Below are 20,635 nucleotides of genomic sequence, written 5' to 3'. Positions count from 1 at the left end.
CTATCTGTAATGTTCCTTACTCCCCTAATCACTTATAACATCATAAGATTAGATAATGTACATATATGAATTGAATAATCTGCTGTAATACTGTCACACACCACATGTCGCCCACACTCCACAGCCCATAAGCCATATGAAATCTTTTTTATAATTTTATATTCATATTACCAATATATTTACAAAAATAACGTGAGTTTCATGTTAAGTGAAAATATAAATGTACAATCAAAATATTAGTCCGTATTGTATTCCACTCAATACACATGATAAGTATATAAAATTTATGCCACCTACGTATTTATTTTATTTAGGAATGAGATTAATATTCTGTAACTTTTATATAAGTAAAAAGTCACGAGTTCGTCTTTTATGTATATAGATATTTGTTTTTATTTATGTAAACTCATTTCTGATTAGGGGGATGACGCAAAGTTTATTCGTAGACATACTAAATGATTAATTAATGTAATAATATGTTATTATCGCTTCTCTTTCTTTAAAAAATAAAAATTATGTAATGATTAAATGTCAATAGAAAAAAGGTAATTATCAAATGAAATTTCTTGCTCTCTATTTTGTAGTTCTTATATAATTTTATTTTTATTGATGAAAACAATATTACTTAATTGAATACATATATATATATATTAAGATATCAAAATTAATTAAATATAATAATAGTATTACAACAAAATATACATTTAATGGAACCAAAAAAAAAAAAAAAAAGGCAATGCTGGTGAGATTCAGCAACCACTAACTTATTTATTCAAACAAATAATCACCTGTTTAATTGATTAATTTTATTAATGATTTTGTCTAAAGTTGATTTATTTATTTGGATTCATATTCTCTTATTAAATCAGTATGAAAAATGAGTTGAAAAAAATAGATGAAAATGGGGTTGGGTTTAGGTAGAAATAGTTAAAGAAAGGGAATAATAATAATAATAAAAATAAAAAAGAGAAAAACATCTCATATTTGGTTGTCAAGTAAACTCTAATCCAAAGAACCACATACCTTTTCACCAACAGACGTTTATGTGCAAGTGGGGGAGAGAGAGAGAGAGAGACAAGTACAAAGAAGAAGCCAAAACAAAGGAAAGGGGGGAGCAGAAGAAGGAAGCCCTAAACCAATAATTTATTGAGCTTTCATTCTTTTTCTTTTCTGGCTTCCTCAATATCACATTGTTAACATCTTTGTTCGCAATTATTGAAGGTTAGCATTCCTTCCTTTTTTTTTGTTTTGTTTTTGCAAATCTATTATCTGTTTTTGTATTAAATGCATGCGCGCAAGTTTGATTATTGGATTCTTTTTGTGTTACGATTCAATCGTGATTAGAGTTTATGGGGTTTGAGAAAAATGCGTTTGAGGAGAAGAGGTTGAGTTTTTTGGTGAATACACAAGGATTTCTTGGGGAATAGACAAGGATTTGTGGGATATCAGCACTGGTATTGCATTGTTTTCAGCTACACATAGTGCTGATATTCTGTGGGAATTGCTTTTCCAGAACTCTGTTTAGTAATTTGTAGTGGACAATTTCGTGCTTCACCCAACAACACTGATTATGTGTCGGTAATTTCATTGTTAATTGTGGTGTGGGTTTACAAACTTGGTTGTTTAATGCCGTTGTAAATTACATCTTCCTATTCTGATGTTGAGTGAAATAAATACATGTAAAGGAACAGGCTTATGCCTGGTCCTGTTGCCTTGCTGCTACAATGTTTGGGGTGATCCTGGCTCTTGTTTATAGGTTCAGACAGTTGCTAACAGCTATATCAGGATATCTTTTTTTCGCAATGGATAATTATACCAGCATAAATGTTTCAGGAGAATGATATTTTTAAGCAGATATATGCTTATCGGATAACGTAACTGTCATATCTAAGAAATACAAGTCAAGTAATGTTCATGTAATATATTTGATGATAAAGTGAATTACTCTATCAATTAAAAATAAAATCTTAAGACTTCAAAATTCCAAGATTGCTTTAAGCATATACGGAAATCAGTATAATTTACTTCTTGATTCTCTATACGTCAATATGGAGTACAATTTGAAGTGTTAAACAGGAAGTAAGTTGTGAGTTTTGAGAATATTACAGTGTTACCCCATGTGGTAGTAGAATGTCAGTCATTGCCTCCAAGCCTCCAACTATAAAATCTAGAATAGAATTTGATATGGAAAAAGAAGGGACATAGACAGATGAATACATGATACAACGAGATGCTTCGGAGGATTAGTCCAGAGCTACTCCTAAAAATTGCAAGAAGTTGCACATAATGAACATCGTGCACTTCTAATAAAGGAGGCAAATATAGAACTTGAGAAGTGAAACCTTTTCTTGATACCATGTCAATTTTAGATAGGTGACAAATGTGAAGAGAGAAGAAGAAAATAGGAATTACATAGTTTAGCCATTTATCGTATCTAGGACACAATATCGCAAAGGGTTAAATCCCATTATTTCTATGAACCAAAAATAAAATCATGTTATTTTAGAATCCATGATTGGTACAAACCTTTTATGGAAATCAATATAATTGATTCTTGATACTCCCAAAAAATTATCTCTGCTTTCTTTCTTATTAATGATTTTGTAATCATACTAAATGCGTTATATTGGCTCACATTGCTAAATGTGGATGAGTATACTGAGAATCTAGGGTCAGAAAAATGGTCTAATCATTGGCTCACGTTGCTAAATGATGATGTTGTTCCCTTTTCCAATTGCAAGTGTGATAATAAGTAATGAAAAAACAGTTTCTCCTATTATTCATTGTGTCAATTGTACATGTGGAAAACCTATGTTACAAGTTTTTCAGCTGGGTTTTGAATTGAATTTATGACCATTAATTATAGAACAATCTGAGTGCTGCATGATTTCATTTTTGTGTCTACCCGTGTGTGTGTGTGTGTGAGAGAGAGAGAGAGAGAGAGAGAGAGAGAGAGAGATGTAGGGTGGGAGGGGGCCTCTGGACCTATGCATGCACGTGCCAGTGTGTGGGAATCTTTTTGGGTACATTTTGAAGTTATACAAATGCTAGCATAAAAAAAAGAGATGAAAACATCTCATGCTGTGTTGTCAAAAGCTCTAATTGGAGAGTCATACCTTCACACCACAAGGTGCCAGCAATGTTCAGCACTGTAGAGAGAGGAAAAGACAGCGATAAATACAAGAAGAAACACAAGTAAAGAGCACAGTAGACTTCTGCAGAAGAGGAAGAAAGAAACCCTAGGTAAAACAGGGAAAATCTTATTGAGCGTAGATTTCCATCCTGGGTTCACTTTATTGACTTTGTCATTATCTTTATTTGCAATTTTTTTAAGCTTAGTAGTCATTCACTCTCGTATCTCACCGAAATTCTTGATCAAATTATTGTTTCTGGGTACTTGTGTTTGATTGGCCTATGTAGTATCAGGAGAAGAGAAGGCTCATTTTTGGGACTGGTGAAAAGGATTAGTCTAGGGAAGTGAATCGTCCTTAAATTTCTGTAGCTTGGTTCTCTATGAAAATGAGGTTGGGTGTGTCTGGTTGTGTTTTCTCCAGTTGGATTTTGATATTATTATTGCATTATTTTAAATGGAAATTGGTTACTGTCAGATTTGCCTGAAAATCTTTTTGAGATTTAGCATTTTGGGCATTCCTTGTCAGTGGTTGATGATATGTAATTTTGGGCTTTGTGTACAAAAGCGCTAATTCATAATGATTTAATTTTAGATCATGATACTGAATTGGAAGGCTTTGTGCACACAGCTAAACAACAGGTTCAAGATTAACTGTTAAGGGAAGAAATACCCATGAACTGACGAGTTTTTAAATGGTTTAGTGTCTTCTTGCTATGATGTTTAGTCAGAAATTGGGGCTTGTTAATTGGTTTTGTGGTGGTGCCTTTTGAGCTGCTAAGCGCTATAATCTGACCTTGTTATTATTTGTTATCATTTTTTATATTTCCTTAAAGTTACTTTTTGTCGGTTGAACAACATTTTTGAATAATGTATTTGCTAATTTGATGAGTTTGATATCGAATATAGGTGCACGAATCAAGTGAATTTGCATCCTTGATTCTTATTTATATTGTAGAGTGTTAACTGGAGATGAAAGTAACCTCACGGCATGGCCTATGCTATTGATTGAGGGCATTAGTTTATTTCTGGGTTGGTTGAGGGCATTAGTTTATGTAACAGACCCGTTTGCTTCAGCACAAAAAAGTTCGAAAGGAAAGATCCATGTTTTTCCCTCTTGTTAGTGACAAACTTGTGTTAGACACATACAAGTAGCTCTTTAGATGGAGGAGGCTACATGGAAGCTTCCATGTGACCATTGCTTGGTTGGTAGTGGCTGATTCATGAGTTTCCATTTCTGAACTTGCAAACTTATTAATGGGGCTTCAGGCTTGTACTAAATTGATTTGACTGATTCTCTGTTCGAATATGCTGATGTTGCTTTTCAGCTGGGCACTGAAAGATGTATGAACCTTGGATGTTAGATCTTTGCATGTAAATGACTTGTGTGCCAATACATGTATGTGGGGATGAGTGGCTTGAGGCAAGTGCAAACAGGTGTGTGCCTGTATTCTTAGTGGTCATGCTTAAGCATTGTTTGCAGGCGATACTAATATGTCGAGACAATGTGATCCGTGTTCGAACAGAAATTTGTGATTTGTCTGAATCCTAGATTTATCATAATTAGACGATATTCTGGTTTATCTCAATCCTTACTTTATCATAATGAGCATTTTCTTTCTAGAAGTTTGCATTGTCTTGTGCTGCTTTCTTCCCTTGATACTTCTAGTATTTGAGAGAAAACTTATATTTGTTTATTTGATAATGGATAATTGCTTTTATGATTTTTCCTTACATTCTATTGTTGATTAAGTTTCAGGAACTGGTTTGTTTGGCTATGGCAAACTCCAAGGGACCATCTAGCATTAGAAGTGTGTTGTACAATGGGAAGAATTCTTTACTGCCCCCTAAAAGTCCATTTCCTAGCATATCACCATCCTATGCTGAATATATACCTAGTTCAGCAATTGGTCCAAAAACTCTTCCAAAGCCCAGGGATGGAAATTCACACCATCAGCGAACTTCATCTGAAAGTTTTTTGATAGAGGAACAGCCTTCTTGGCTGGATGAACTCCTTGATGAGCCAGAAACACCTGTACGGAGAGGGGGTCATCGCCGGTCATCAAGTGATTCCTTTGCATATATTGACTCAGTTAATGCCGGAAGCATGAATTATGCAGCTCAAGATGATAACAGGTTCAAGAATATGACTCCACTGTCTTCATGGGGATCTCAAGACTTTGATATTTATAGGGATGCAAGGCAAAGCTCTTTCTATGCAGACCAAAATCCTTCGATTAAAACTAAGCACAAGCCATGGGATGCACCTGTTGCTCCTCCTCGTGGCCTTCCTTCTCCCAGAGGCAATACCCTTGTTCAAAATGTAGGATCATTGGGCACTTCTCAAGACGCAGATAAGAATCCATCTCTGTCGACGGAAAAGCAGGATCTGGTTGAATCGGTCCCTCAAGATCCGAAAGGATCCACTGAGAAAAAGGACTCTTGTCATGTCAAATCTTCAGAAACAGACACGAAACGTGCCAAGCAGTATGTTACTATCCTCTATGTGATATGTAATTTTGACTGACCTGATGGCCTCATAGCTACTGGTTAATTATCTTGGCAAGTAGTTGCTTTTGGAACCTGTGGTTTTAGACCCTGTCTTATGAACTGGTGGTATGGCAGCGTCTGATATAGTCCTGAACGTATCTGCTGCTTGTACACTTATAACTATATTAAAATATAGGTGTAGATCCTATGATCGTATCAAATCTCAGCATAACATGACAATTTCATTTCTTTGTTTTAAGTACGATTTCTAGACATGTAACTTGAAAAAATATTTCCATATTACAAGATTCAGAAAATGGAAAAACAGTCTTTTAGTTCTCTGTCATAAGAACTTGGTCAAATAAATTCCTTTTGCTCAACATGTTTTGCTTAGTTATATTAATAACATTTCTGTGGTTTCCAAGGAATCTTAGCTCTAATTTGAAGCTGGAGACTTGACACTTCCTATCTAATACAGGCAATTCGCACAACGTTCACGGGTGCGGAAGCTCCAATACATAGCTGAACTTGAAAGAAATGTCCAAGCTTTACAGGCAAATGTTTATAGACAAGATTTTCAGATGTACTCTACACTTCTTATTCTTTAGAGCTCGTGACATAACTATGTTGTTTGCAATTGCAGGCAGAAGGTTCTGAAGTTTCTGCTGAACTCGAATTCCTCAACCAGCAAAATCTCATCCTGAGTATGGAGAATAAAGCACTGAAGCAACGTTTGGAAAGTTTAGCTCAGGAGCAGCTTATCAAGTATTGTAAGTCAATTTTTCCTGCTAATCAATGCTGTGGCCAGTAATGCTACCTACACCAAAGTATGTTGTGATGCATTCTTTATTTTTTTAACACTATTCCATGATCTTCTACTGGCAAGTACGAGTGCTGGAAAATAAAAGAAAAGTGAACAGAAATGGCAAAGAATTGTTAGAAAGATTTGTGGAGTAGACGCTCCATTATGTGATTATGAAAAATAGATAAAATTAAGAGCATGTTGTGAGGCTCCCATCCCATGTCAGTTAGGGAAAGGTTCCTGGACCTCCTTATCTAGCATGGTTTTTCCTCCTCCTTAGTAATTGGTTTTCTAGAGATGGATGTGGCTCATGTGGGTTCATGACAAGGTGTTAATAGCACATGATTCTACTCAGGCACTCAATTCTACTCATGCCCAAAGGTGGAACCTATGGGTGAGTGCCTGAGGTAAGGTCAACCCAGATGGCCGACATCATAATGAGGATATTTGCATGATTGTATGGGGAAGAATGTAAGGGAGAAGGTGCACTAGATGAAGTGTACTGATGACCCATTCTTCAAGATAATGTTTCTGGCATCGAACTGCTGTGGGGACCTCTTCCTTTAGATTCATATCAAACACTAGATACCTTCAGGAAAGTCCTCAAGCATCTGGGCATGCTAGGGCGATATCTCACTAGTGGGAAGTGCAAATAAACAGATTTATAATACCAAATTATCAGTTTTGTATTGTATCCAGTCCATGCTTCATTATATAGAACTTAGGATGCTGTTTGGAACATTGTGTATTTGATTTCTATTGTTTACCAAGACTGTAATTCTGGCTGATCGTACCAAAATAATATATAATCCTGATGGCTGATATTTTGCTCATTGTTTACATTCTTGATCATGAAAAGGTATCAAACCAGCTATATTGCATCCATGTGCATGAATTGTACGCTTTCTTGACTAACACAATAATTCAGAACTTCTCATCTTTGGCCTGGGTTAGTGCTGCTATTTTCTGCATGATGGCCGTTTGGTTCTCCTGCCTTTCATTCTAATTCACCTTTTTGGATATGTTAAAGAATTACTAGGGAAGTTGTTAGGTTCTTTAAAAGATATTTATTTATAGGGCACGCATTAGACAGCTACTACCACTTTCTTTCTGTGTAGCTCCTCTTAATCTGAGAAGTAGTTATTGAACTTTGAAAAATCATGAGCATTATATTCTCCGAAACTCAAAGTTTGGATGTTTCTTACAGTGGAGCACGAAGTGCTGGAGAGAGAAGTGGGAAGACTACGGGCCTTGTTTCAGCAACAACAGCAGCCACTCCAGCAGACATCTTCTGGCCATCGACGTGCCAACAGCAGAGATCTTGATCAACAATTTGCTAACCTCTCCCTCAAGCCCAAGGAAGCCACTGCTGGTCGCGACTCTGTTCCTGGCCAACTTCATATGTAGACTGATCTAGCTTCACCTTTTGCTGTGTGCCCTTTATCCTAACCATCCTCAATGGACAAGCCATGCCAGATGACATAAAGCAGCTTTTTACCTTGCATGGGATGAAAGCCAGGCATGTCCTGCGGTCCTTGCTCGTATTTCCCGTTTTTATTTCTCATCCTGTTTTTATTTGTAAGTGACGGTTTTCCCTGCTAAGCTTAGTGCCATGTGCACCTGGTGGTCTGCCGGATCATACTAGTTCCGGCCAGTGACTCACCTGAGGTGGTTATCTAAACATAATCGCTAGCATGTCCTTGTATCTCAAGTAATAAATATTTGGTTCCCTCTTGCCTCCTGGGAGGTGGTTGTTGCTCCGCAAGAACTTTTAAGGTTTCTCATAGTTTTTTCAGTCATTTACTTAGTGATGTACGTGTAATCTTAGAGGGAAAGTTTCTGAGTTCCCATTTGTTGGTCCACCAATTTATGCAGCTTTTGTTTGTTGATGATCAACAATATTCTTCCCACCCTTATTGAGCATTCTGAAATTAATTATATATCCCTTCAGTTTTTGGAACTTGTTGATCTGGTTGAAGAGAAACTTTTTTGTTTATCACAGGAGAGAATTTGAGAGCTATTTAGCTAAGGAAACAAGATCCATTCAAACACAACGAAAAATACGTAAAATGAATCTTCAGAAACAAGAATACTTTTTTGTGATGTGGGTTGCGAAACTAAAATGCTAATGATCGAGAACATTAGAGAAGGACGCCAAGCGTCATTGTTGTGGAGCTTGGATTTTCTTGTGAGATACTTGTGTATGTGTGGTTGAGTTAAGAGTCCAAATATTGGAGAGATACCATAGGTGAAATTTTAGTTTAGTCTGATTAGCCAGACCTGAATTAATTATACATCAAGTGAAATGTATTTGAAATGTGAGTGGTGTATAATTTTAGAAAAGTGACCCAATCATATTTAGTTCGACCAAACTTAATTTGGAGAAGGATTTTCCCCATAGCTGGATGAACAAGTCGACTTTTACCATCTAAAAAACATACTCGCTAACCAGCAGGAAAATGAAGAACAATGGAAATGGCCCCTCAATGTATACACGTGTGTGTGTGGAGAGATGCCAAGTTCAAGAATCAATAATCCAATGAACACACTGGAAAACATCATCTGTTGCAGGAAAAAAACCATTCACGATAATACTATCACTGTCAGCAACAAAACTAAGAGCGAAATACTGACAGAGGAGGCCGCTTGTGCATCGAAATGGGCTGTGTTTGGGAGCCTAGGATAATCATCAGGCGACGGCATTACACATTCCTCACCATTGAAGGAGATCTTCCTGGGAAATGCCCATCCTTCCTTAAAAGTAAAAATCCCAGGATCTTTATGCAGCAGCATTTCTGTCTGTACATTCCCACTCTCCCCCGTTTGCAGAAGCATGTCGTTGTAATACTGAATCCCGTAAAGCATTCCAGTGTCATCTGAAAAGTATAGCAGCCACTTCAAGTTACGGAGAAGAGAGAGAAGAGTGGCTACGCTAGTTACAGAACTAACATCATAGCATCAAGAAAAACAGGAAACTGCACCTACTTATGTTGCCATATATGTTGAGAGGCTTATAGTTGAAACTGAAGACCTGCGTAACACTTCTGAGATTAGGGTGTAAGACCACCAAGTTCCACTCACTGTAATTCTTGACATAATTTAGATTCGTGACCGTGATTTTCACCCTCCAGTATTGTGTGTAACTCAACTTCACGTGCCAGTGCACTCTTATCGGGCACATGTGATCAGAACACTGCACCACCGGCTTTGGTGGTTCATTATGCTCTAGCTGCAGCACGGGAGGCAATTTTCCGGGCCTGCATATTTGGCATCAAGAATCAGTAATATATCCTAGTCAATTGCGTTCTGACTTTTATACGTTTTTATAGAGCTGTGAGCTACGGTTTCTGTCATAAAACTCTCCCATTATAATTTCAGCATATTCCATTCTTAAAACAGCAAAAGGGCACTGTTTTACGCAGATGGCACAGGCTCAAATGTGGCAAAATAATTCAGTTGTTACTATATTTTTCTGAGAGTTTGCGATAAATATTGCAGCAGAGGCAAAAGAAACAGTCAATGCTACATACTTGACACATCCAGCCCCATCTCCGTGGCAAGCACAGCTGCATTTTGGGCATGGAACAATGGTATTGTTGTAGAACGCTGACAATGAAACACAGCACGTTGGTGCAGACGAAGCTCTGAACTGGGAATACGAGCAAGTCACATCCCACGTCGCTGCAACAGAACCACATAGGTTAAAATTCTAAAGTTCTGCCATAAGATTCCATTCCACCAGAATTAGAACCAAAACAAAGAAGCTCTAAAAACAATATTCAAGTTACCAAGTGCCTGTGTCCTCCGACGGCCTTGATCTTCAAAAAATTTGGTCGGTGGGACTTTGAACGGCTCTCCACATGTATAGCCCGGAAGCCCAAGAGTGAATCTTGCTGGTAGTCGGGGCACAGAACTGTCACTTGCACTTCCAATGTGCATCTGGAAAGCGGCAAGATATTTTCCAGGATCTTGCATCATGGATGAGAGAACTCCACCTTTGCAGCAATTTGCAACTTGCTTGTTATAAGGGGCACCAGGCAACAGGTCGATTATCACAGGTTCCTTTTCGCAGCAGTGGGGAAGTTGTTTTCCTTTGAATACAGAACAATCTCCTTGATCAGTCGCCTCAGCACCTAATATATTCCAGATGACCTCATTGCCTGGCCATTTCCAACTTAGTTTCCACCCCGGCAACTCTACATGGCGGAATAGCTGGTAGTTCACAATCGTTAACCTTACCTGGAAGAGGATAATAGTTTTAGAACTAAACTTAGTAGATGTAATACGGTCCCAAGATTTAAGAAGTTGTTTAGGACATTCACATGATATTTGGAGTTTCTTCGTGATAGCCAAGTACAGAATATACGCGAAAATTACATAGTAAACAAGAATCAGTAGAAGGTTACTGTATACATTCAGCAACAATTGACAACTTCCTAAATTTAGGATCCATTTGAAGTTGTCTGATAACAACAGACATTTGTCTGAGAACTGCAAGTTTTTACTGAAGGATCCATTTAGAAACATACAAAACCTGTCCATATTCCAGTTGCTTCCCGACAACTTAAATCACTAAAGAAGTTATTCAAGAACAGAAGCACAAATCTAGGAATCCAAATGTTGTTACCTACAATTTAAATTACATCTACACGTTTAATTCTCGATCAATATAATGTGTAACAAGTACATACATATATGGCCATGTGGGTATATTTGTGTTTTGCTTGGTATTTACCTGTATGCTACATCAAACATACGTAAAATCTGATAAATAAGAGCAATGTGATCAAAATTTTCCTGTTAGATACAATTAAGTGAGTTATTGCCTGTCTGACTAGAACTACTTGATATTATTCTAAAAAGGATAGGCGATGCGTGATGGCACAACCAGCATCATACACACACGTACAACATTAATCAAATCTGCAGGATAAGAGAAAGCTTCTTACATCCTGTGTACCGTCATCGTTTTGTTGCAGGACATCCCATCTGATAGTGAGGTTCCCATTAGGATCCAACGGATCATAACCATCTGCATGACCACTGAAATTCACCATCACAACAACTTCAGAATAAACCCGACATTTAACTAACCAATCCATTTCTTTATCCACAATAAAACCCATACATTTTCAAACACAACTAACTAAAACTCACCGGCTGGTGATAGAAAACTGGTGTTACTGAACAGAAGTACAGTCATCAAGACAACAACATAGAATGATCTTTGCTGGTTGACAAGAAACAAACATGGGATCAGATCCATTCTTCCAAAACCCCTTGATTGATTGATTGATAAATTCTCTGGCTCAATTCTTTGTCTAAATCAGAGACACAAACCCTTCAACATACATGCATGTCTGTCTCAGTGTGTGTACTGTGTGTATGATAATCCTTTTTGCTATATTTTCTCTGTCAGATTGAAGAAATAATAAATCAGAGCGTTATTGGTGTTCCCACGAATTGAGGGTGGGTGCCAAGAATGCGTCTTTGCGGGATTTTTGCATTCAAAACTCACGCATTTGGTGGCTGCCGTTTTGGGAAAAACCTTTCTACTTTGGAAACTTTTACTGCCATTCTTTAAGCATTCACTCTTTATATTTATTCTCGTTTTAAAATTTTGTTTTTCATTCCGAATTCCTTCATTATATCCCATTTAATGCTACTTAGTAACTAACATAGTTTCTCGATTTTTGCAATAAGAAATATGGCAAGTAGAACTACCCTGCCAGTAATTTTTCGACCAAGATTTCCTGGACTAGGAATCTAGTTGCTAGCGAACAATTTAATCTTTTTTGCAATATAAGATTCGATTAATATATATCAATATTTATATGACAATACATACAATTATAGAGAGAGAGAGAGATGGAGAGAACTGCATGGCGTTCGTGGTGTCTTATGAAGCTAGTTTAATGCAGTTAGTTCCAATTCATATTACTGAAGTCTTATGGCATACTTGAAGTTGTTAGTATTTCCGTATAACCTTTTGGACATTTTGGCCAAGAAAGCACCAACGGGTTGTAGGAATGAAATTTATGACGATTGCCCGCTGTTTTTGTCTGAAACTTTGATATCATATAATCACTTGTGTTCCCCGTTCTATTAACAATATCTGTAACAACTCAGACAAACATGGATATAATGCAATGTTCTCTTCTGATGTTCAGAAAAGAAAAAGAGTGCCAAGAACCAATATTTCAGATTGCACATTGAAATATGTAACCACGAATATTTGAACATAATAGTAAAAAACCTATTCATCCGCCAATTTTCACCTACTCTTCCTTGCTGCCAAACCCTGGAAACCGACTACCTCCTCCACCCCGACCAAAGAAAATAACGATTATAAAAGCAAAAAAAAAAAAAAGGGAAGTGCATTTGTCAAATAAGTAAAATGGTGAACGCAGGAGACACTAGGGAAGTAGCATTATAGTTTGGTAAAGAAATTTGTAATCTAAGCATGCCTGCGCCTCTTGTAACCGTCTTCGTTAAATGATTCCCAATTCCTGTGATCAAGGGCGCTAAGATCGTCGAGCTCCGCTATAGCAAGCAAGTATTGGGTCAGCTTTACAAGTTCCTGATCACTGTCGCGATTTGCATGGGCTTTTCTGAATGGTTTTATGGTCAAACCATTTCTGGGGTTCATCACGAAATTCCTCCTCAAATCATCAAACATTATGGTGTTCTTAGCACTATAGTACTGCAGATATATCAGAAGGAATTGTACAAGTTAGAAATCGGACTATTGTATACCTAGATGTGAAAAGTTTGAGCAAAGTAATATTATTATAGAAGTTGAAAGTTTTGATAGTATGCTTAGCTAGGATTCTGTTAGCCCCTGATATTTGGGTAATACCACACATGAACTTCAACTCTGTAAAGGCCCCAATAGATTCCTAGGTATTAAGACTGCATGCATGCAAGACACCTGAGTCGACTGTTTGATTAATTTAAGATTACTAAACAAAAACAGTCTGAACATGCTGTGAGTAAGACTTGACTTAAAACATGAACAACCTACTGATCAAATGATTATACAAGTACAAATGATACAATGCTGAGTTCTTCCAGAGTGTGTATAACTGATAATGTTGGTTATCAGTATGTAAGGGTCCTTAAAGTACTAAGTTATTTTAGGAATATTTAACGATTTAATTGTGAGACTAACTTATATATCATGAACATGTCTGCTTTTAATGATAACAAAAAATTCAGTCATTCATGCAGACTCATTTACTATTTTATCAAAAATCTTGTAAATTATGGAGGAATTTGATTGACCTTCATCAGTACAGAAGCGCAATAAGTAAATCCACATGCCAAAGAAAATTCACCAGACAAGTTAGGATATCCAAAAGTAAAACATCCACATTAGAAATTAAAAAGGAATGTCACAAAAAATAAAAAAAAGAAAGACGGAAACATGCAAAATTAATGGTGGGTGTATGATGTATTAATAATGACATTATATGAAAATAACTGGTTTTCCATGCAGATATGGCTCTAGTATTTAATATTAGAAGAATTTACCGTAAGTTGAAGGTAGGGAAGAAAATTTCTACAAGCATGGGCTAAGCGATAGCTAATGATTTGTCTTATTATCCGTAAAACACCCATTTAAGGTAAGGTAATATACTCTCAGAAATCCAGTAGAAGAACTCCAACACGAAGTAACCTAACAACACTTTCTCCTCTCCTTTTTCATTTGTTTCAATTCAGTTTCAGAATTATAGACTCAATTTCCCTCTATCACCTAGTACTTTAAGGATCCTCTATCCTGAAATTATAAACTGGGAATCAACAAGAATAAACTAATCTGGGCCCTACTTGGCAGAACTTATATTCTGCAATAAATTTATCGAATCCTGTAACAGGATGTTGTGAATAAAAGTTAAAAGCAGAACTCACCTTTCTTACCAGAAAAACCATTCCAACAAAAGTTTTGATCAGCAGCCTCACAAGTCACAACTAATATTCTTTTTCTTTTTCTTCTTTTTCAGGTATACCATTTGTAAATAGACAAAGTAAGAAAAGGAAAATATGAAGTTCAAACCTCAGGGAAGTGTGCCCAAATCAAGCCAAGTGGTTTGCAATCAAAGACCCCACGAGTATCTGACTGAACGGTGATCATTGCCAAATGATCAAGAAGAGCTGTAATTTTGTAGTTAGGATTATTCAGTACACCAAGCTGTCCCATCTTCAATTCAACCCACTTCATGCTGCAAAAATGAAGTAATTTCATCTAAGCTACTGTATGTTTATATAAAAATGTATACAGTAACTCACACTAGTAAGCCTCAAGAGTCAGTCTAGTTATTACTCTGAAACTTGTAATGGTCAAACCCATTATTATCCACTACACGGTGCATTTCCAGTACTGGTGAAACAATATTATTTAACTATTAGAGGACAAAAAACATCAAAAAGGTATATGATAAGTTATATACTCTTTTATTCCTGGCATCCTTTTCTGGTCCTTATAGTGAAATGGTTATAATAAACATCACTCATGCAGCATTTACAACTTTTAAACAAAGATAAATACTCATGCAGAGTGAAATTATGATGCAAAACTAAGTTATTAGTTCCGCATGATTTTGAGAGCCTAGAAACCATGGACGTCAGAAACTGACAATAAAGGACAAAAGGTCGGAGGATTCCCGCTTGATTGAGCCAGAAGCAAACATGAGGAGACACATTCTGGAGAAAAGATATGCCTCTACAGGCTTTGCTGTTTATTAATAAGAAGCAGTCAGTAGAGTAACTTTAAACTTACTAAAAGATTTCAGCAACCCAAAATACAGGGTGAGATTCCTATTTAGAACATAAGTTTCAAAATTGTTACTCCGATCACTAATTCAAAGAGAGAATTTAGGCATAGCAATATCAGCACTTTGGAATTGGAAAGGTAAATTATGAGACATCGAAAAAAAGTTGTTTGCTTAATGCTATAGCCGTTTTTGGTATCAATTGTTATGACCATAGTTCAATATGTCAACTTTGTATTCCAATAACAATATATGAGCGGAAGCAAAAACTGCAGCATCACACAATAATAATGGGGAGCAGAAAATCTTAACCTGGTTGCAGACCATATCATGATATCATACTCCGCATAGACGGCTGAGAGGAACTCATGAAGATCTGTGTAGTTGATAACAGAATAGGTAGCATATCAAGACGCCTTTCTTACAATGAAGTAGCAATTTTTACAATGAACACTTACAAGGCCGCATAAGTTCTAACGGATTCTCTGCTGGAGACCTGTGGTCGAAAAGAGTATAATCGATATCCAGGACAAGCAATTTTTTGCCTTCACGACAGGGATTTCGGAGTTCAATCTAGCATGAAAGCAGGGAACACAAAGATCATCTCCAAGGATCAAGTAAAAAACCTACTTTTTGGTAACCCTAAAAACATTCGGCAATCTAGCAGAACAATTAAATTACAGTCATCTGAACCCATGAAGACTAATAGCATAGGGAAAACTGACTTTGTACTGCTCAATACGGCGTCTCAATTTCTGTTTATTGACATCCTTATCTTTGATGTCCACGACTTCATCTTGCCCAAGTTCAAAATCATCAATAATCTCTGGGGACTCCACTGGATCCACAATTATATCATCTTCAACCGTACTGCAAATCACATAAAAATATCTCAAGTATCTGCTTCACACAGATACTAGTAAATCAACTCGCTAAGTCACAGTCCAAGCATAAAATCAACAACAGCAACAGAGCGAGTTTAACCAAAGAAAGAGATGATGAACTCAAGCATAACTCCAGCACTTGCATGACGCAATGAAATTAAACATAACTGCCAAAGTTAAAAAAAATCAAAACTTTACGGAAAAGCAAAATTCCTGGGAAACTCTGTTAGCCACCAATTAATAAATACTCGAGGGCAGAAGAAAATTTGGTAAAGAAATACCCAATCATGGTCATTTTGACAGCGGCTTTGAGCGGAATCTGAGAGAGAAGCAGAGAATCATCAGCCAGTTTGGAGGCGACTTTAGGGTAGAGAAGCTTCTGTCGCTTGGGCAGCACATTTGTAGCCTGGCATATACGGCGCTTGAGTTCCCCCACGGTATCGTCGCCGCAAACTCTAACAGTGTACTCTTTTCCGCTCCACTTCACCGTCAGTGTAAGCTCTTCCTCCGTCAACGGCGAAAGCGCCACCGCGGAGGCCGACGACGACGTTCCACTCGCCATTCAGAGAGAGCGGTTCAATATATTAGTTATTTATAGTAAAGGTATAATCGGAATCGATATTTAGTGTAAACCCATTTGGAAAATGGTACGATGAAATTTATATAAATTTTAAAAAATAAAAAAGAGTATAATTATGGCTATATTATATAGCTGCGGAGATTGTTTGAATGATGATTGTTGTTACCTCATCTCCTTAGACTACATAAACGTTAAGTATAAGTTTTGGTGTTTAAATTACACAAAAAATAATAAATATTATAATGAGTGCAGTTAATATAATAATTGAAGAATATCAACTCAACCCATTTATCTCAATCTCAATCAAAAACAGCCCAAAAGGCTTCTGCCATTGCAACTCTAACTGCTCCTTATCCAATCCCGATTCAAACGCCCTAATGATTATTACGTATTTGGACTCAATCTTCTAAGATACCAATACTTTCATTTATACATTCATGAATATACTGCGTACGTATTCGCCTTATCAGTTAGCATGATGGTTGAGTATAACAACACAAGAATGAGGACGGGGTTCTGCCGCCGTCCATCACATCTTCCGGCCGACGTACTATGGGAAATATTCTCCTACTTGTCCGTCTACGATCTCTACAGAGCCAAATCCATATCCAGAGAGTGGAATTCAATCATCAGCAACTACTACTTCATTCAGACGCACCGCAATCAAACCCCTTGCCTCGGACTACTCGCATCAAGAGCCAACAGCGCGGACAGAGAGTTCCAGTTCTACTACGCCAGGCTCCAGCGGAGAAACACAAACAACAACTGCAACTTTGTCTGTCGTTTAAGGGTGCCATACTCCGACTATGAAGGTTTCACTCAGGTCGTCCATGGCCTCGTGTGTTTCTATTCCGTCGATCGAGTTTCTATCCTCAACGTGTGCACGTTGGAGATGCAGGACCTCCCTCAACCGCCGATCCACGTGAATATCATCAACACGCATTGCTACTTGGGCTTCGATAAATCAAGTAAGGCGTATAAATTGGTCAGACTGACTAGACTCCGCAAACCCCCTACATCGAAATGGTCGGTCGGTCCCGCGTTCGAGATTCTCACGCTCACTACTCCCATCTCTTCGTGCCGATGGAGAGGAAAGGAGAGTGATAAGGACGCCGACATGATCCAGAGTCCAAGTTTTTGCGTTAACGGACACCTGTACTGGATGCACAGCTGTGATTATGATTTTTACCACGGTTGTGCGGTGGTGCTCGATTTGGAACTGGAGACGTTTTATCTTGCTTTCGTCCCACCATCAGATACCTCAAGGATTGCACGTCGTCTGGGGGTCTTCGATGGTTTTAAAATCCACGGCAGCATCACACCTTTGATAGAGGCAGGTGGTGTCTTCTTGACCCTCTACTCCGAAGAGGCGGCCGTCGAGTTTCCGGTGGTATTTCCTGATGAGGTAAGTGAGGGTCGTCGTTACGCGCTGGCGCTGAATCCGCGCACTGGAAACAGGTTACTAGAGAAGGACATAGAGGGGGAGTTTGTGGTGGGGAAGTTTCCTCGGTTTGTAGCTCCTATGGAGAAGAATGAAAAGGCTTCTCACATTGTTTGTCTTCGGGAGAGCCTCACCCCGCTTCAACTTTTACTTAGACCTCAAGATGATCAAATTACGGGTTGAAATTTCTATTTCATATTATATTCTATTTAATATATCTAATTTTTATATTTTTTTAAAGCATAATTATATTCCTATTATACCAGATTTTACTGTAATTACACATAAATTTTTTATGATTTGAAAAATTATATTTAAATTGATTTTCATTTAATAAATAAGTCAAAATTTGTTTATATTAACAAAAAACTTAAAAAATAATTTATATTTACTGACTTATTGCAAATCAAATCAAATTACCCTCATATGTTTTCACACATGTGAAGACGTATATATGTTTTCATTGTTATAAGAGTAGTTTATTTTAAAAAAAAATTATTTGATTTGCTATAAGTCAATAATAAATTGATGGTAAATGTTAATTTTTATTCAAATTCTTTTGTCAATATCAGCAAATTCAATGAATTTTGACTAACGGGTTACTTATTTGTTAGATAGAAGCAAACTTTAAGGGTATTAAAATGTAATTTTTCAAACCGCATGAGGTTTATGTGTAATTACATCAAACCTCAAGAAAAGAGAGTGTAATTATCCCCTTTTTTTTCGTCCAAATCAAATTAGTCGAGTTAAATCAATTACATGACAAGTGATTGATTATTTTTCTCGAATTCTACGTTATCAAATCGTGTTTATGTTGAATAGTGTAGAAGAGAATAAGATTTGCAACAAAAAATCTGATCCTTTTAATTATTAAGTTAAAATATTTGCTTAATTATTTTACATCAACATAATGCACTTCTGAATATACACACTAATTGTGGGGAGGAACCATATAACACTAAATATTGAAATATTAAATAAAGTATAAATACTTTTCAATCAAAATTATAATTTTGATATTATTTATCCATTTGATATAAATTTTTTATTAGTTTGAATTTGCATTCAACTTTCATCTCATGATTTTTTACGATTCAAATTCAGACAAATTCTATATAAGTCAATCGATCTTAACTAATTTAAATTTCTTATGTATTTATAACATCTTGTAAACTATCACTTTGTGGTCAAATTAATTTATTAGAAATTATTTTGGAATTGACATTATGAAAATAAAGATCTTGCATGGGACCAACAATACATAGTGTGAAACTAAAATTACATTTTCAAGATGGGAAATTTATCATTTTAATTCAGTAACTTGTGGGGTGATATAATTATGTAACTTTAAAATTTCAGTAATTTTGGTCATTTTTTGGGTCAATTTTGACTAGAAAATTGGATGTGACATAAACTCAATTAAATTATAATTTTAGCAATGTAATTTGGGGGTTGGCATGTTTAGTCTTGCACAAATTGATTTATATAACTAAAATCGTTAAATTGACCAAAAAAAAAAAGATGATAAAATTGTCAAAACTTTAAAGTTACAGGTCTAAATTGCGAAATCAAGTCGTGCACTGTAGGATCAAAAATGTCAATCTCTCCTAAGTTGTAGTACTAAAATTGCATTCCTCCCTTTAAAGATGTGACAAATATTTGACTAGCTGCATTTGACAGTCATGTGCGGAGCATGTGGTCATCCTGTCAAAAACTTAATAGTAGGACGTTTCTTTGCGTACCAATATTAAATTTTGAGATTAAATTAATTATTAAAAGAGTGTGAGATTAATAATGCGATTAAACTCAAAATAATACTATAAAGAATACATAAACACATGAAATTAAATCAAAGGAAAAGGGGGGAAAACTGAAAATGGAAGTTGATTATATCTTGAGATTTATAATTGAATAGTTATCCCTCTAAAAGAAAATCAAAAAAGAAAAAAGAAAAAAGAAAAGGAAACTTTCCAGGGGATAAGAAAGTATGACTTGAGCAACTCGCTTTTAAATTCTAGATATAGTTTTCAAATTAATATTTCTTGAATACAAATAATAATAATAATAACAACAACAACAATAATGATAGTATATATTTAACTAGCAATGAGTTTTTAAGATTGGCGCAGTTTTGTCCAACATAAAAATGTAGCGGCCCTCGGTAACATAATTTTGCACATAAAATACACGGCACAAAATTCAAAATACGAAAACTAGGAATTAGTTATGATAATATGTCTATCCAAATCGCCAATAATCATATGTTAAAAGTAACGCGGGAACTAACATATATATATATATGTATTATATACAAAAACGATACTCAATGAATCACAATATAAAAAATATTGTTGTCGGATAATTTATGGTTCTCTCATGTCATTTGCGTTCTTCTTTAATTGTTTGTATGAATGTATGTAGTCAAAGATGAATAAAAATGATAATTAAATGGGTAAACTTACCTATAATATAGTTTCTTTTTATCACTAATGCAGTCACAAATCACATTAACATTTTGTGCAAAATAGTTTATATAA

The 20,635-nt window shown here is 36.2% G+C and overlaps 3 protein-coding genes across 6 annotated transcripts; 1 reads left to right on the top strand and 2 right to left on the bottom strand.

Annotated features, from left to right (window-relative positions):
• Positions 1 to 1,008: 1,008 nt before the first annotated feature.
• Positions 1,009 to 8,321, top strand: LOC105169115 (uncharacterized protein At4g06598). 4 transcript variants are annotated; one of them, XM_011089414.3, is made up of 6 exons: positions 1,009 to 1,221; positions 3,131 to 3,243; positions 4,890 to 5,617; positions 6,099 to 6,174; positions 6,264 to 6,390; positions 7,630 to 8,321. In XM_011089414.3, the coding sequence occupies exons 3-6, from the start codon at positions 4,908 to 4,910 to the stop codon at positions 7,827 to 7,829; spliced, it is 1,113 nt and encodes a 370-aa protein (XP_011087716.1). In that variant the 5' UTR covers positions 1,009 to 1,221; positions 3,131 to 3,243; positions 4,890 to 4,907; the 3' UTR covers positions 7,830 to 8,321. The 4 variants fall into 4 exon arrangements, with proteins under 4 accessions (XP_011087716.1, XP_011087714.1, XP_011087712.1 ...); XM_011089412.3 differs by having other exon boundaries at positions 4,884 to 5,617; XM_011089410.3 differs by lacking the exon at positions 3,131 to 3,243.
• A 555-nt stretch (positions 8,322 to 8,876) lies between these two features.
• COBL6 (COBRA-like protein 6 precursor) lies at positions 8,877 to 12,469 on the bottom strand. Its single transcript, XM_011089408.3, has 6 exons — positions 11,580 to 12,469; positions 11,372 to 11,454; positions 10,211 to 10,661; positions 9,953 to 10,103; positions 9,408 to 9,679; positions 8,877 to 9,298 (listed from the first exon to the last, which is right to left on the bottom strand). The coding sequence occupies exons 1-6, from the start codon at positions 11,686 to 11,688 to the stop codon at positions 9,006 to 9,008; spliced, it is 1,359 nt and encodes a 452-aa protein (XP_011087710.1). The 5' UTR covers positions 11,689 to 12,469; the 3' UTR covers positions 8,877 to 9,005.
• Positions 12,470 to 12,605: 136 nt separating this feature from the next.
• On the bottom strand, positions 12,606 to 16,802 carry LOC105169113 (ubiquitin family protein). Its single transcript, XM_011089407.3, has 6 exons — positions 16,359 to 16,802; positions 15,919 to 16,063; positions 15,652 to 15,766; positions 15,506 to 15,569; positions 14,479 to 14,644; positions 12,606 to 13,125 (listed from the first exon to the last, which is right to left on the bottom strand). The coding sequence occupies exons 1-6, from the start codon at positions 16,637 to 16,639 to the stop codon at positions 12,880 to 12,882; spliced, it is 1,017 nt and encodes a 338-aa protein (XP_011087709.1). The 5' UTR covers positions 16,640 to 16,802; the 3' UTR covers positions 12,606 to 12,879.
• Positions 16,803 to 20,635: the final 3,833 nt, after the last annotated feature.

The sequence above is a fragment of the Sesamum indicum genome, linkage group LG8 (assembly GCF_026168435.1).
Source record: "Sesamum indicum cultivar Baizhima isolate 11 linkage group LG8, ASM2616843v1, whole genome shotgun sequence".
Classification (NCBI taxonomy): Eukaryota; Viridiplantae; Streptophyta; class Magnoliopsida; order Lamiales; family Pedaliaceae; genus Sesamum; species Sesamum indicum.
The sequence above is the reverse complement of the archived record's forward strand: the minus strand, read 5'-3'. Positions and strand labels throughout refer to the sequence as shown.

Excerpts from the sequence above, each read along its gene's own strand:
- LOC105169115 (XM_011089410.3), top strand. The coding sequence starts at position 4,908 with ATGGCAAACTCCAAGGGACCATCTAGCATTAGAAGTGTGTTGTACAAT. Across the intron at positions 5,618-6,098 it reads GACACGAAACGTGCCAAGCA|GCAATTCGCACAACGTTCAC; the intron begins GTATGTTACTAT and ends TATCTAATACAG. Across the intron at positions 6,391-7,629 it reads GGAGCAGCTTATCAAGTATT|TGGAGCACGAAGTGCTGGAG; the intron begins GTAAGTCAATTT and ends TGTTTCTTACAG.
- COBL6 (XM_011089408.3), bottom strand. The coding sequence starts at position 11,688 with ATGGATCTGATCCCATGTTTGTTTCTTGTCAACCAGCAAAGATCATTC. Across the intron at positions 10,662-11,371 it reads ACGATGACGGTACACAGGAT|GTAAGGTTAACGATTGTGAA; the intron begins GTAAGAAGCTTT and ends ATCCTCTTCCAG. Across the intron at positions 10,104-10,210 it reads TCGGAGGACACAGGCACTTG|CGACGTGGGATGTGACTTGC; the intron begins GTAACTTGAATA and ends GTTCTGTTGCAG.
- LOC105169113 (XM_011089407.3), bottom strand. The coding sequence starts at position 16,639 with ATGGCGAGTGGAACGTCGTCGTCGGCCTCCGCGGTGGCGCTTTCGCCG. Across the intron at positions 15,767-15,918 it reads GCCGTATTGAGCAGTACAAA|ATTGAACTCCGAAATCCCTG; the intron begins GTCAGTTTTCCC and ends CTTTCATGCTAG. Across the intron at positions 15,570-15,651 it reads GTTAGAACTTATGCGGCCTT|ATCTTCATGAGTTCCTCTCA; the intron begins GTAAGTGTTCAT and ends TCAACTACACAG.